At 45.5% G+C, this 14,881-nt stretch overlaps 1 protein-coding gene across 5 annotated transcripts in view; it reads right to left on the reverse strand.

The window, feature by feature from the left end:
• Window positions 1–14,881, reverse strand: part of LOC146201093 (polypeptide N-acetylgalactosaminyltransferase 11-like) — a 105,533-nt gene that overhangs the window by 39,781 nt on the left and 50,871 nt on the right. For all 5 annotated transcript variants that reach the window (XR_014705290.1, XM_084595634.1, XM_084595635.1 and 2 more), the window contains 4 exons: window positions 8,146–8,276; window positions 6,425–6,663; window positions 4,761–4,878; window positions 386–538 (listed from right to left, as the gene is read on the reverse strand). Coding sequence is in view for 4 of the 5 variants with exons in the window: in XM_084595634.1 (XP_084451760.1) it covers window positions 386–538; window positions 4,761–4,878; window positions 6,425–6,663; window positions 8,146–8,276 (641 nt within the window). In the remaining variant the exon portion in view is untranslated. The remainder of the gene's footprint in view (window positions 1–385; window positions 539–4,760; window positions 4,879–6,424; window positions 6,664–8,145; window positions 8,277–14,881) is intronic.

Below are 14,881 nucleotides of genomic sequence, written 5' to 3' on the forward strand. Positions count from 1 at the left end.
TCATCGCGCTTTAGTAGTCAAAAGTGCTCCCCAGAATATTTTTTTCTCTATTCTTGCACACTATTACAACTTGGACACAATTTCATGTTTTATTGGGACTGTTTGCGACACTACTTTCACAGCAATTTTGGAACAGCATTCAACTGATTCAATTGGAAGTCATTTCGCCCTTAATAAGGTTAAAAGAGGCAGCACACAAGCTAACTTAGAAGAGCATGAACACACAAGGAGGAAGCTGTGTAAGCAGTGTCTTTCAATGTGGAAAAAACACCAACTTCCAAGGCCAGTCCCCATGCAAGGGTGGCAACAGCAGCCACCTGCTGACTGCTGGCACACATTGGCATTACAGCCTGATGCAGGTGGTCACAAGAGAGAGGGCGCCCACCTTATACTCGTCCATCCACACATGTGCCACCCGCAGTGAGTTCTTGGTGAGCGTGTCCTCCCCACTGGGTGAGCCGTAGGGCCGCCTCCGACGAAACACATGCCCCACCCGGGAACAGGGCAGGATCTCCAGCCGCCCACCGCACATCCAGATCTGAGTGAAGGAGAACAGGCCACTGTCAGCAACCCCCTGAAAGAAAACTCTGCCAGCATGACTGTTTTTTGGGCTAGTTGGTGGAGCTAAGCGCAAAAAAGACTCAACATGAGAGAAACACGGGACAAAGCGCTGAAGCCTGAAGCACAAAAAAGACGCGGTCGTGAGAGAGCGCAAGGGAGACTCGGATGTAATATAGACACAGGACAAGGCGCTCACTCTTACGCCCACATCTCTTTTGCATCATCATGTCTGCCTAAGCGCAGCACACATGTTCGTGATTGTAGCATCACGAACAAGAAGTGGCCTGCTATATTTACTGCCATCACCACCAGCCAAAGTCTACTGGGGACAGAGCCCTCTCCCATACCCAAACAAATGACCTCGTTCTTCCTAACCTCATTCTCTCTCACCTCAACCTTTCAACCCTGCTGTGTTTGCATGTCTTAAAATGCAGTCCATAACCTTTGACCAGTCATTTTACTTTTGCATTAAATGCCCTACCCATTCCTGTTTCTTTTTGAATTTGACTAGGTTGTCATTAACTTGCATTTGTTCCCTGACCCACTGCCTTCTTTAAATCATCACTTATTGCCACAGGCTGCTAGTTAAGACAAACTCAGTTAAAACGAATTCTTGCATAAGATTAATAATGGTTAGACCACTTATTTGGCTTGCCATGGGATTCAGTGTAAAAAAGTTCCCCTGAGACAAACTGTCTCTTGGGCCCTTCAGTTAAGACAAACCATGGCAACCATATGCAGCACCCTTAATGGGACATCCGTGCAGCACTGCTAAAGGGCCTCAGAAACGGTACCTGCTCTAATATTCTAGTGGAAGAAATCGAAAGAGGTGGTCTTTTTGAGTAATCAAGCCAAATTTAAAAGCTTGGCGTGAAGCCGATAATTTACAAATAACTTTTAAAAAGTGCTCCTGGCGACAGCTCGCAACCGATTAGGGTGAAACGTTCTCCAGCACAAACCTCCCATATGATGTAAAGCTACCATGTGACGCCATCGGGGCTTGGTGGGTACGCCCACTCATTGGACGCTCCCAAGCGATGCCGACGGAACGGAGCGGGGTGGGGTGTCACGTTTTCTATTTTTTCTTCTGCACCGTCATGCATTGAGTTGAAGGGGGAAGAGGAGAGTCATTTTTGATCCCCGATATTTTTTATGTTAGTGATGCTAACTTAAACATTTTTGTACTGCAGAAAGGACTGATAGGATAACTATTACTCATGCGTGTTTTCTAGTTTTAATAAAGAACTTTTCATGATCCCTTTAGAGAAATAAATATAATATGCTTGCCATTTATTTATGTTAGTATGTTAAGTATGCTAACTTTAACAACATGACTCTCAGTTGCTAAATGTAACGTCGGGAGTGCCCCAGAGCTCTGTTTTGAGCCCTTCATTTTCATCAACGATCTGCCAGTGTCTCATCTCACAAACACTTGTATGCCGACAAATGCACTGTCTATCATGAGATTAACAATTCCGGTGGCAGGCTGGCCCATCGAATGGACCTAAATAATATCCTTCTATGGTGCAGGAAGTAGTCAATGAAATTAAAAACTAAAAAATGTAAACTAATCAATGTATGAAGACATGCCGGATGCAGGTCCAATTGCGCATCACACAATATCGAACTTGAGTCTGTTTCATTATAACGATACTTAGGTGTACTAGCATCACCCACTTTAAGTCAGAAGCCTCATATTAACCACACAATATGCTAAAACTTCACATTAGGTTACTTGCAATAAAACTTCAGTAAAGCTCCAATTTCACAAAAATTACTGCTTTTCTAGATTACTCAGCATATTAGGCATTCCAAAGATGCCTCATAATGCTCTTGGATTGGTTTAGAATAATGCTGTTCATTTCATTCCATCAAACTATAACCTCAACGTCAGCATTACTAAAATGAAGCCCAGCCTGTCTCTGCCATGTCTATCACTTCGAAGGAAACTGTTTCATCTTTGTCTCTCTTATAAGGTTTATCATCATCACTACTTGCACAGCCCCTTCATATCAGCGTCAACGTATCATATCGTTCTTGACGAGTTAGTCGTCAACACAAAGTTCACGTGAGTCACTGCTACATGGACACTTTTTATTATTTGTTCATGCCACGCATATCAAATGACTGGAACCACTCTCCAGCAGATATTCTGTCAATAACTGATTTTGTTCTTTTTTGCCAGTGAATGTCTGCATTTTAGATTCATGATTTATTTTTGTTCTCAAAGGTTTTCAAATAGCCCATTTTATCTCTTTTTTTTTTTTTTTTTTTGCCGAGAATAGTTTTGCTCATGTTTGTATGGTGTCCTAGTAATTACTCCTCAAATTTCTGTATTGCTTCTATTATGCTATGAACAGTTTTGCTAATGGTTCGTATTGAGTTCTCACTCACTTCTCTCAAATTTTGTATTGTATTCATTTGTTTTGGAAAGTAAAAGTAAAAAGTAAAAAAAATGTTTTGGAAAGTTGGAAAGTAAAAGCACCAAAAAAAAAAAAACTCTAGTATGACGTACCACAGCTATGCCGGTTTCGCTCATAATATTGAAGTTCAAGTAAACATGACGGTTACTGTTACAAAGACAGTATATCCCCCATAACGTTAAGGTCATCGCAGATCGGCCATGTCCAGCAGGAAACTCCTAGCATTCACCACTATCTGATCACCGCATTCCAGACAGCAGTCACTCACTACCGCAAACACCTACACTAATGCTAATCACTGTGCAGGTTACAGTAAGGGGCGATCGCAGCACTCATCAAAACGCATCGGATGGCAATTTACATGCCTTAGAAAACAATTTACGTCTATGGCCCAACAGTGCCACTGATTATGAAATAACGGTTGTTTACGATTGCACATCGAACTCTTTGCAAATGGCCCATATCGGAGATTACAAACACTCTTCGGCTGCAGCGGGTGATGGGTACAATGTGCAGTCATGTCTTCAAACACAAAATTAACACAATCGCAAGGGCTACAGAAGCCTATAGAATCCTTACACCGCACTCTACAGTGCCACACAGCTTCCACTCCTGTGCTTACGCAAGCACTCAAATGCTGGAATCCACTCACAAGGCTCATTTGTCGGCGCAATAACACTTGGGTCACATACTGAGAGATGCCTGGAACCGGGCTTGAATAGCTAAAGCTGCCACAGAGACTCACTATAAGAACACACATGGTTATTAAAAGCAACACACGTCAACCCAGCATTGCAGCCACTTTCGCACTTGCTCTCTGCCCGTGCTTTGTCCTCGACATGAAGTGGTGGCGCCATATCCTGTGCTCACACGCAACTAGAATGATGAGAATGACATTGCGTGCCATATAAATGACCTCATGTGAATAAGCTTTATAGAGCATTTATTGCACTCTGCACGAAGTGAGCTGAAAACAGAGGATGGAACAAGTTTCTACACGAGAGTAACACAGCTCATTTTTTTCTTTCTCTCTCTCGTTTTTCCCACTGCATCACACAGTGGCTGATATTCATGTGCTTTTTCCAACTTCAGAGGTGGCCAGCAAGGTCCCTATGCAGTTGTTATCCTTCTCCTTCTGCACCATAACTGTTACCCTCTTCATGAGCAAGCATACTACATGCTTTTCCATACATTTACCTAAGAATCTGTCTAACAGAGTTCACATTAGCTGGAGTCTAGTACATTTCTATGCAAGCCATGTTTTTATAGTATAATGCTGAAATAGCCTATTTGTATTCATTGTGGTTGATATTTTGAAAAGAAAGAAAAAACCTCAACATTCCCCTATTATGTTCTGAAATTTTTTTTCGTTCTGAACAGATATTAAATTTGCTTTTCAAATACATTTTTTTCTACTTTCGCATTCGAATGGAACGAAAAAATTCCAAATATTCACACACCTTAACCTCGTTTACAATACCAAATGAACATTACATGCCACTTAAGAATACCGCTTTTCCCACAGCTGCATGGGGCTAGGTGTGTTCTTAAGGCACACGTGAAGCAAAAGACACTGCACAAAAGTCGCGTGTAAGTATGGTCAGTTTACAGAGGTCTTCAGCCATAACACGCCTTCATTCCCAAATGCTGTGTCATCCTCAACTGCGGACAAGAACATCCTCAAGAATTCGTGCCCATACCCACTGTTTAGCCCTCATCAGGCAGGTACATGAAGCCGGACTTGCTTCCACTCTCGTGAAGGAGAAAAGAGCTCACCCGAAAGGAGATCTCCAGGTTTTCACCACCCCAGATGTCCATGCCATCATCATACTCGCCCAGTTCATGGAAGTATCGTCGATCCATGGCAAACAGGCCACCTGCCATAGTGGGGGACCTGCACCATGACAGATCAATAGTGGCACCCCCAAGACAGGTGTAATTAATACTTTTGTTTCAGCAAGTTGGTGTATTTCTAACAAGGCAGATACTTGTGTGAAGAGGACAGGACACAATGAGGAAACACATAGGACATGATGTATAGAGCGCAACTCCCAACTGGGTTATACCTATTATAGAAGGCAGCTGCATTTACACCACTGAAGGAAAACACAAGAGTCAATCACATGCACAGTTTATATTTGGTTATACCTATTATAGAAGGCAGCTGCATTTACACCACTGAAGGAAAACACAAGAGTCAATCACATGCACAGTTTATATTTGCCCTCACTGGTATAAGTGCAGCGCCTTCTACAAAATAAACCAGTTGGAAGTTGCGCTCTGTACGTCATGTCATATGTGCTTCCTCATTGTGTCCTGCCTTCTTCGTGCACGTATGTAACAATTTATTAAAGACAGTTTTACAGGCACTGACTGCGAGGAACAAGCAGCGGAATCTGAGCCAGGTTCAGATGAGTACTTTGTGTTTACAATGTCCAAACAACAGACAAGTTGCGCAGTTTGTTCAAACGTCAGAAAATTTTGCACCAGATTAAACCTTGTGTTTAATCATGATATATACTAGTAATGCCAAACAGGGCACTAGGTATGGCTAGCGCAGCAATAAAACAATAAAATAAGTGGGGCAATGCTCAGAATAACTGTCCATGAAAAGCGAATGTCGGAGGACTACACCCTTGCTCATTGTGAAGCCGCTTTCTTGAAGCCGCCTTCAAGTCTTGAAAGCAGTGCTCCCGACCTGTGCATCTCAGTGTCTTAGCAAGTGTCACGGCCCCGTGTGGAGTTGTTAATTATCACCATCCAAAAGCACAAGCAGCAGAAGAATCTCAATCAAATCCTATGGAAGGAGTTGGCTCAGAAGAGAAAAGGATACATTTCCTGTTCTGATGAGCATACAAGTGCACTCCCTTTGAGGTGAACTTGAAAAAGAAAATTTGTTTGCCTTAAAAAGAAGTCTCCATAGAAAAAGATTTGGGAAAATGCAAGGTGTGTCTTACATATATGTTGCATGAAAAAATACCCTTCAAGAGTTAAAATAATTGAAAATGAAAAATGTTTTTTACTATGCACAAAATCAGCAGAAATTTACTTACTTTTATGGAAGTTGCATCATGATCAGTCTTCTTATGGCTACTGTTTTAAGAATATCTCTCTATTAACAACCCACTGTTTGAAGAACATGCACGTAAGTGTTGTTAATGGTCTTAGTTTTTTGATGACACACTTTTGCCGTGTATTGATCTGCTTTGCGCAATGTGCTGTGTACGCACTGCAGCCAAGGGGCCTTGTCAGGCACAACTCTGCCTTCTGTTGCGTCCCCCAAGGCATTTCTGTAAAAAAATGTCCTGAATAAAAGAAAGAAACTGTCATTACACTAATTTTGTTATGCCTAGCCACAGCCCTTTGCAGTCATAGCTCGACTGTCAAGCAGCAGGAAGAGCCTACTGCCCCACAAATGTGCCCCACAGGGAGCTGCTCACGGAATAGGGTCGACAGCGTGCCCTGGTCCTCGCAGCCTGGGCGGTGACTCCCACTTGAAGTGCAGTCCCCAGTTGAAGCCACCACGAACGATGGGTGACGCGCTGTATTCAAAGGTGTCCGCATTGATGATGTCAATGACGGGGCAAGTGACAGTGGTGCGATTAGTCCCGATCCGTGCCAGCAAGGGCTCCAGCCAGCCCACGTTCACCTCGCAGTGGCTGTCCAGGAAGACCAATACCTGCCACAATACAGCAGAGATACTCAAGTCCTTTGAGAGGGGCCACATTGCTGCCTCTACTACCCTCTAGTACATACCGCATTCACTCGCGTAATGAAGCCACATTTTTTTTTCAAGAAAAGCTCACACCAATTCGAGGAAAATGCCCATTAGGCGGAAAAATAAGGCTTCAACAAATTTTAAGGCGAATACCTTTCTTGGTTAATGAGGGGCGTCTGGAGGAATGCGTCAAATGAGACAGGTCCATAGCCAATCCAGCAGTAGCTACATAACAAGCCAACGCTGGCTAAGTTGGCTAAAGCATCTCTAAACGTTGGGTAATCAATAGCCAGGAGTCATTTTAAAAAAAAATGAAAAAATACAATAAAATATAAAAAAAAAAAATAATGTGGGGAATAAAGAATTATTTTCTTTTAAGTAAGAAAAATAAAAAGATACAGAAAAAGGATTTTGCCTTACTGCACCTAAGCTGTTTTAAGTGCCTCCTGGAATTGTTTGCTGCAAGAGGCAAAATTTCATATCGCACGTCTGTCCATTCATCATCAGCAAAAGCAAATGGTCAGCTGCAATCATGTCGCTGATTTTTAGTAATGTTCACTTCAAAAGATTGAGATCCAACGATTTTGTTAGTAGTGGGCCATGCCAGCCAATGTGGTGAGATCAAGCGAACAAGCTGAATGTGTGAATACACTGAAGCATATACTGGCAAGATCACACGTGCAACAATGTACTGAGCAAGCCACTGCTGCTAGTGCTACTGTCAAAGGCACGCAGCATCTTGGCACTCTGGCAAGTTTGCCCAGTGCATCACCCCTATGTGAGCTCTGGTTAAGAAATAAATCCACCAAGATGTTATCAGCATGCCACACTGCCAAGGTCTGCACTGTGATGACGACAGCGCCAAACTGAGGAACATGCTAAGAAAGGCTAACACTACCCTTTTTCTTTTAAAGTACACTCTCAACGACACTCTCAACTGTGCCCTCCGACTGCTTCAACCAGCTACAAGGTAGAGGTGATTGGACTCGGCTTTTTAAGAGGAATGCCAGGAGAAGCAACAACTCACGCGCTGCAGAACAACTACGGCGCAATCACGGAGCCCAGAATACACCTTGATGGCTTGAAGTGTTGGAACTCCCGAGTGCAGAAGCTAACTGCCAAGACCAGTTTGACACAACCCTGAATGAAATGCAGGGACTTGGAAGTGTTTCCATGTTTAGAACTACAATCAGTAAAGAAAATGGTGAAACTTGTCTCGGATTTCAAAACAGCCCCATCTCCTGCTTCATACCACTAAAGGGGGTTATTAAGATGCTTCTTCTTCTCTATCTGGTGACACCAAGGCCGCTCGCAGCTCCACATGGTTGCCCCCAACCCGTGATAGTAGCACTAAAGCAGTGAGTGAAAAAGACAAATGATGCCGGCAATGGCCCGACATGCTGTGTGGGCCACTGCCAGTAGAGCCTGAATAGCTGATCTCACCTGGCCCGAGGCATTCCGTGCACCATGCATGCGAGCACGGATGAGCCCCTCGCGTGCTGGAGTGCGGATGAGTCGCACATGTGCGGGAAGCTCAGATGCCACGTACTGCACTAGTGGCAAGCCCAACTCAGCTGCAAACATTGGCAAGAGGAATTCAAACTGAAATTAGAAGGGAAAAAGTGCAGTATCTGTCTCACTTTTAGGCTAAGCGTAGACAGCTGGGATAGTTGGCTCTAGATAACGTCATGAAATATCATTCTAGCGTAGAAAAAACACACGGATAAAGGAAGGATGGACACCACGGACATCCGGACTTCAGCTGAATTCTGTTCCACAAAAACGGACTTTTTAAGTACAAAGGGGGCACTGCGAATGATCCCACCTGAGGGCTGAGAAGTATTTTGGGGACCAGCTAACAACTGTTTATGGAGGCAAAATCAAATGAATGAACATATTTCGTGATGCTCACAGCCATTCTTACACATCTGTACACCTACACATTGTCTATCTGGCAGGCGTAAAGCGACTGTTAACCTTTAGATGACCTATTTGCTTTTTCCCAAGTGCAATAGAAGGGGCACTAACAAGATAATCTTTTTCAATGGAGGCACAGAAGGCTTCAAAATCTTTCTAGTCCCCAACTAATGCAACTGGAGAAGGCAGATTTCCCACGACAAATTGACCTGAGCGATAGACAGACAGATTCATAAGATAAAATCTCTTGGGTAGTGCAGGTGGGTGGCACAGGCTGGAAGAATACACATGTTCACAGCAGCGACCAGTCGCATCACCCTACTGGCATCAGGTGTCACACCGCCTCTAGAAGGTCGAAAACAAGCCCAATGTACATGCTACATTCTCCAGAAAAGCTGGGATGCATGTGCTCTCTGGTAAATGACATCAAGGCGAGACCTGCCAGCTAAATAAAAAGCACCAAACCCCTCAATGAATGTTAGTTTGGTGTAGCATATAGCATTCCCTTCACCTGTGGCAAACCTTATGCTGGCCACATGAGGCACTGCATCAACAAACACTTGGTTGAGCATAGCCGGACAGCTGATTCACTAAGTGGTGGAGGTCATTTAGCTGACCATAATCGCCACTGCTTGCATAAGTCAGCATGCAAGGCGTTTTTGAAACAAATACATGTAGTGTGGAAGTTCAGCACCCAGAAGAATCGGGAAACTTTTGAAGCTTCTTGTATCACCAATTGGAAAAAAATTTACTGCTCCAGTGCCCCTTCTGCTATGCTCTGGAAAAAGGAAATAGGCTATGTAAACGCCAACGTGTCTGCTACGTCAGCCAGGTAGTCTATGTGCAGTTGCACAGATTTGTAAGAGCGACTGTGAGTGGCACGAAACATATGCCTTCATTTGGTTTCGCCACCATGAATAATTGCTGTCTTGTGCCCAAGATACTTTTCAGCTCTTGAGTGTGGTCAATACCAGTGCACCCTCTGCACTTTTGTGGAATGAAATTCCGTTAAGTCCGGCATCCATGCTCTCCATCCTTCCTTTGTTCGTGTGCTGCTTTTTGTGCACTGGAATGATGTTTCATAATGCTTCTCGGCAGAGGTCTCAACTGCACCATAGGGGAAGGGATAAAGGAAGAAGTTAAAGAATAGAAAGAGAATAGGACACCATTGTGAAGGGCTCGAAATTGATTTTGACCACCTTTTTTAGCAAGCCCTAAAATCTCACAGCACATTGCATTCCGTGTCAAAACGCAGATACAGGTTTAATGAATGAGAGGGTACATTCTTGGGCTCAGCACCGAACACAATAACCAGTGAGCCAGCCACCCCACCTGTGCGTATAAGTATGTAGCAGTGTGTGTTTGTGTATTGCACTAAGCGCTTTAAGCGTGCAGTTGGCACAGAGCAATCGCAGGAACAGATTCCGCTAGACAGAGAAAAGAATGGCAAGGACAATGCACCTACATTCAGAAGGGCCTAGATGTGTTACAATTCCATGTTTACCGTGAATCTGTAACCACGCTAGTCAAATTAGCTTGCAGGGCTGGAACTCAGTTTCCCAAGATTATCTAGAGGGAAGTGTGGCAATACATTAGTTCATCCCCCGTGGAGAGGTGCCTGGATGCTCGGAAGATGTGGTTTCACAATTAACTTGGCTAGTGTTTGGCATAAAACAGAAGCCATCAGTGGCCATGTGGTAGAGAATCCACCTCACATTCGGGAGGTACCAGGTTCGATTACAGGTGCCACCAGGTACCCACTGGTTTTTCAATAGGTACAAGATCCCCCCCCCCTGCCTCGGTGCTCGGCTCTTCTGGGGCCAAATGCTCAGGAAAGGGGTCATAAACCAAATGTTAATATCTTTATACATTAACTTTGTCTATGTTATCTTTTTTAACCTTTTCACCCACCCTACTTGAACCTGTACAAGGTTTGCAGTATTGAATAATTTTTTTTTAAATGTGGATTTTGGTGCAACAATACAGTAGAATCTCGATGATACGAATTTCAAGGGAGCACGCAAAATATTCGTATCATCCCGAATTCGTATGATCCAAAACAAGTCAACTTCCACATGGGAATGAACTGAAAATGAACCAAACTTTATTATGGCAAACTACTTGCAGCCGAAAAAGTCCGTAATGCTTGTCAGCACTTTTTTGCCGTTGATGTCGCGGACAAGCCCCGCCTGAAAAGCATAAAACCGTGCAGCGGTTTCATTTCTCACGCTGCCGGCACTTACGGTGCGGCGCAGAACGTCCAAAGCATGAAGAGTATCTGCCGTTGACAGCGGCTGATCACACTCGTCGTCAGCGTCACCATCGCTGTCAAGCTCATTTTCGCAATCATCTGCTTCGTTGACCAAGCCTTCAATACACCTCAGCCCACAGGTCGCGACGTTGTCGTCCGCAGTAACGAAGTCCCGAGCCGAAGCTTCAGTTTCCAGATTGTCCCAGCCATCAATCGTGAGGTCTTATCTGGCTCTTGACAATCTCCTGCCGAAGCCGCATCAAGTCCGATGGCAAATCTGCACTTTCTAAAACAGTTCGAGATTGTGTCTGAAGTTACACTATCCCACGACATGGCTAGAAAGTGCAAAGCATCTAAGAGACTGATCCGCAAGTTTGCTTCTTTACGGTCAATTTTCGCCCACAGACGCCTCACTAGAAGTCCTTTGAAATCATGTTTTACATTTCTAATTATCCCAGCGTCCATTGGCTGAAGATGGCTGGCAGTGTTCGCCGGCAGGAACCTGACTTTCACGTTATTGAATGTCATTTCCTTTGGGTGGGCAGCGCACTGGTCCACGAAAAGCAAAATTTTCCGGTTTCTTGACGCCATTTTCGATCAAGGCTTGTCAAGAACTCGTGGAAAAAATCTCGTCATCCACGCCTTTCGGTTACCTTTGTAAAAGACAGGCAAACGCTCCGCTGATTGGAAACACCTCTGTTTCTTCGACTTACTGATGACGGTAAGCTGGAGTTTCTTGGATCCATCCGAGTTGCAGCAAAAGAGTACTGTTACTCTCTCCTTGCTTTTCTGGCCGCCTTGGCATGCCTGGCCTTTTACGCACAAACTTCGTTCCGGTTCATATTTAATGCCTCGTCGGCATTAAATATGTCGCGTGGCGCGTACTCCGAAATCAGCACCAGCAGCGTGTTCAGCCACTCATCTACAGCTGACTGGTCCACTTTCTTGCCTTCACCTGAGACGACCCGGTAGACAAGTCCGTGCCGCTCCTTAAACCAGTGCAGCCATCCCCCAGACGCTTGGAAATTTTCAATTCCAAGCGAAAGCGCGACGGTGTCGGCTTTTTCACGCAGCACTTTGCTGTCCACGTTGACGCCGGCCGCTGTCACTTCGCGGAACCAAGTCAGCAGAACCTCTTCCAGCTTGACATGGGTCACTGTTTTAGCCTGCTTCACGTTCGCACCGAAGTGCTGCACATTCTTCAGGATGACATCTGGCTGCCCAACAATGGTGCAGAGCGTCAACGGTGCCAACCCTAGCTGTGTTGCTAAGTCGACATGAGCCCTGTATACATGGACTCGACAGAGTCGGGTCGAGTAAGCCTGTCGAGTAAAAAACCAGTTGTCGGGTTCATGTATACGCAGTCGAGTAAAACAGCCGCGAAGCGGATCACGTTAACTCGCTTGCAGGGGGTAGGTTAACTCGCTTGACCCGCTTGTCTAAAAGCATGTAGATGCTGTCGAGTCAGGAAGTCGAGTTATGGTGAACTCTGGGATTAAAAAGCAACCGGAGCGGCGAGGAGCGTCAGCAAGTTGAATGCTTTTTAGCCCTCATCAACGATAAAAAATAATAATCGAAGCTCTCGATAGCAAAAGGCAACGGAATCAAATACAAGTAAGAAACTTGCACAATAACTTCAAACCTCGACGCTACGCGCCGCTGCGATACTTACTCGCTAGAAAGCGAATTCATGTAGACACCAATCGGGTCGACTAATGGCGACCTCGCTTACTCGATGCTTACCCGACCCAGTGCTGTCGAGTCCATGTATACAGGGCTACGCTTCTTCTTAGGGTTTTCGTCAAACCTCTTCAGCACATCAAGCTTTTCCTTAAAAGAAAGGGCTTTACGCTTCCGCAGCATTTCGGCAACAGCGAATGCTTGCGCATTTCTAACGTTTGGGCAGTTCACGTCCCAGCGAAGGACAGAAAGAAGCGGCGACGGAGAACTACTGCAGCGGCAGCCAGCGTCACAGGCCTTGTGGGAACAGCCGGCGAGACAACTTTTCGATAGACCAATGAGCTGACAGCGAGTGAGTGACGTACACAACTGGGCACATGCTCGTCGGTTTGCTACGAAAGGGAGGTGAGGGTAGGGTGGCTAGTGGGGTGAGGGGGGTTGGAGAGGAGAGGCAGCGGCCGCGAAGGGTACCCTCTTCCCCTGTGAGCTCTTGCGCTGAGCTGCTCGGTGGCTTCGTGCGTTTGTACAACGTTTGTTCGTATCATTCACGGCGGGGGGGTGGAGAGGAGTTAGCGGCGGCCGCGTCGGGTATGTTACCCTAATGAGGCCAGCCGCGCCGGCCCGCTCGCATGCGCGACTGGTTTGCACGTTCGTATCAACCGCGGCGGGTTCAGAAACTCTTCGTATCACCCCGAATCTTATTGTACAGTCGAACCCGGATATATCGAACTCGAAGGGGATCGCGAAAAAATTCGATATACAGAAATTGGCTTGTGACGGCACTTACGATGCGAAAAAACGATACCGTATTTGCTGCGTAATCAACCCACTCTCCACTTTTGCACCCGAGAATTTGAAAAAAAAAAAAAAATGCGTTAAGGCCAGCTCGCTCACATGCAAGCGATTGAGCGATCTCAGCGACGAGCGGCAGCGACAGAGCGAAAAATTTCACTTGTTGGAACTTCGTCCCTCTCACCGCTCGAGCCACCGCCACCGCGACAGTTCAATACAAGGTTTCTGTGTCGCTGCGGCAGAAAATCGCGAGCGTTTTATGTCGATGGTGCGCGTCACTCCGTTTCAGTCGTCGCATCCACAGCTCATTTCTTGGCAGCGTGCCAAGATGTTGGGCAGCGATAACGTCAGGGCGCGTTTATCTTTTTATAGCTCCTCCGGTGGGGGGGAGCGAACATGGCAGACTGCCCCTGATGGCTTGATTGCACAAGCCTGGTTCGATTTATCACGCCGCGCTTGGGGCGGGCGACATGATCGCAGCAGCTGACGGCGTGCTTCCGTTGATTCATACTGCAAAGACAAACGGCTCCCGCCAAAAAAAAAGAAAAAAGCCTGCCGCTACTTCACGTCCTCAGCCGCCATATCTTACGCTGCGTCGCGCGTACAGCACAACGATAAGAAAGAATGACTCTCGCAAAAAAAAAAAAAAAAAAAAACAGAGAGAGCTGCCGCTTCTTAACTTCCGCAGGCGCCATAGCCACGTCAGCCGCCGCGCGCAGAGGGTTCGCAACACACGCTGGAGAAAGCGTCCCACGTCTGTCTGAAAACGGGCTGAGCTGGCTTGGCGCATGCGTAGCGCATGCTGAAGGAGAGAGCTGGGCAAAAGAATGGGCACACCCACGCACATAGCTTGCAAACGTCATGTGTTGGCGCGCGGGAAACGATAATTACAGATGCGCGCGCCTTTGGCGAATGGGCGCGGCGCTGTCCAGAACTGTCCCTTCTCATTCCTTCCTCGCGTGGCTTGAAAACGTCACGCGGCAAACGGCCAAGAGTGATGCGATCGTCTTTGGGGAAGGCACACTTTCCAGTGCATAGTGCGGAGTTCGATATATCGAACGACCGGCGAAATTGAGTTCGATATATGACGCGGCTTTCCTATACTTTTACATGGGATTTTCAAGGGGATATTCCATGAGTTCGATATAACCTAAATTCGATATATCCGGGTTCGATATAACCGGGTTCGACTGTATCCTATACAATAGAGTCCGTTCAAAGCATTCTTAAAATTCGTATCATCCTGAAATTCATATCAGATGTAATCATAACATTGAGATTGTACTGTACAATTATTCTCAAGAAAAATCTGCAAAGATTGCTCCCATACTAACCGAATACCGAACATTCACTACGAACATCGCTAATGATGGGACTGTAAAACAAGTAAAAAATGCTTCCTTATTTCAATGCTTAAACAAGTAAAAAGTAAAAAAGTAAAAAAAATAATAATAATTCATTCTGCACAAAGCATTGTGACTGCAGTGGCTAGATATAGGCACTGTATTGTGGTGCAGCCTCAAGATCCCACTGCAGAAT

The sequence above is a fragment of the Amblyomma maculatum genome, chromosome 2 (assembly GCF_055883805.1).
Source record: "Amblyomma maculatum isolate TAMU_Amacu chromosome 2, ASM5588380v1, whole genome shotgun sequence".
Classification (NCBI taxonomy): domain Eukaryota; kingdom Metazoa; phylum Arthropoda; class Arachnida; order Ixodida; family Ixodidae; genus Amblyomma; species Amblyomma maculatum.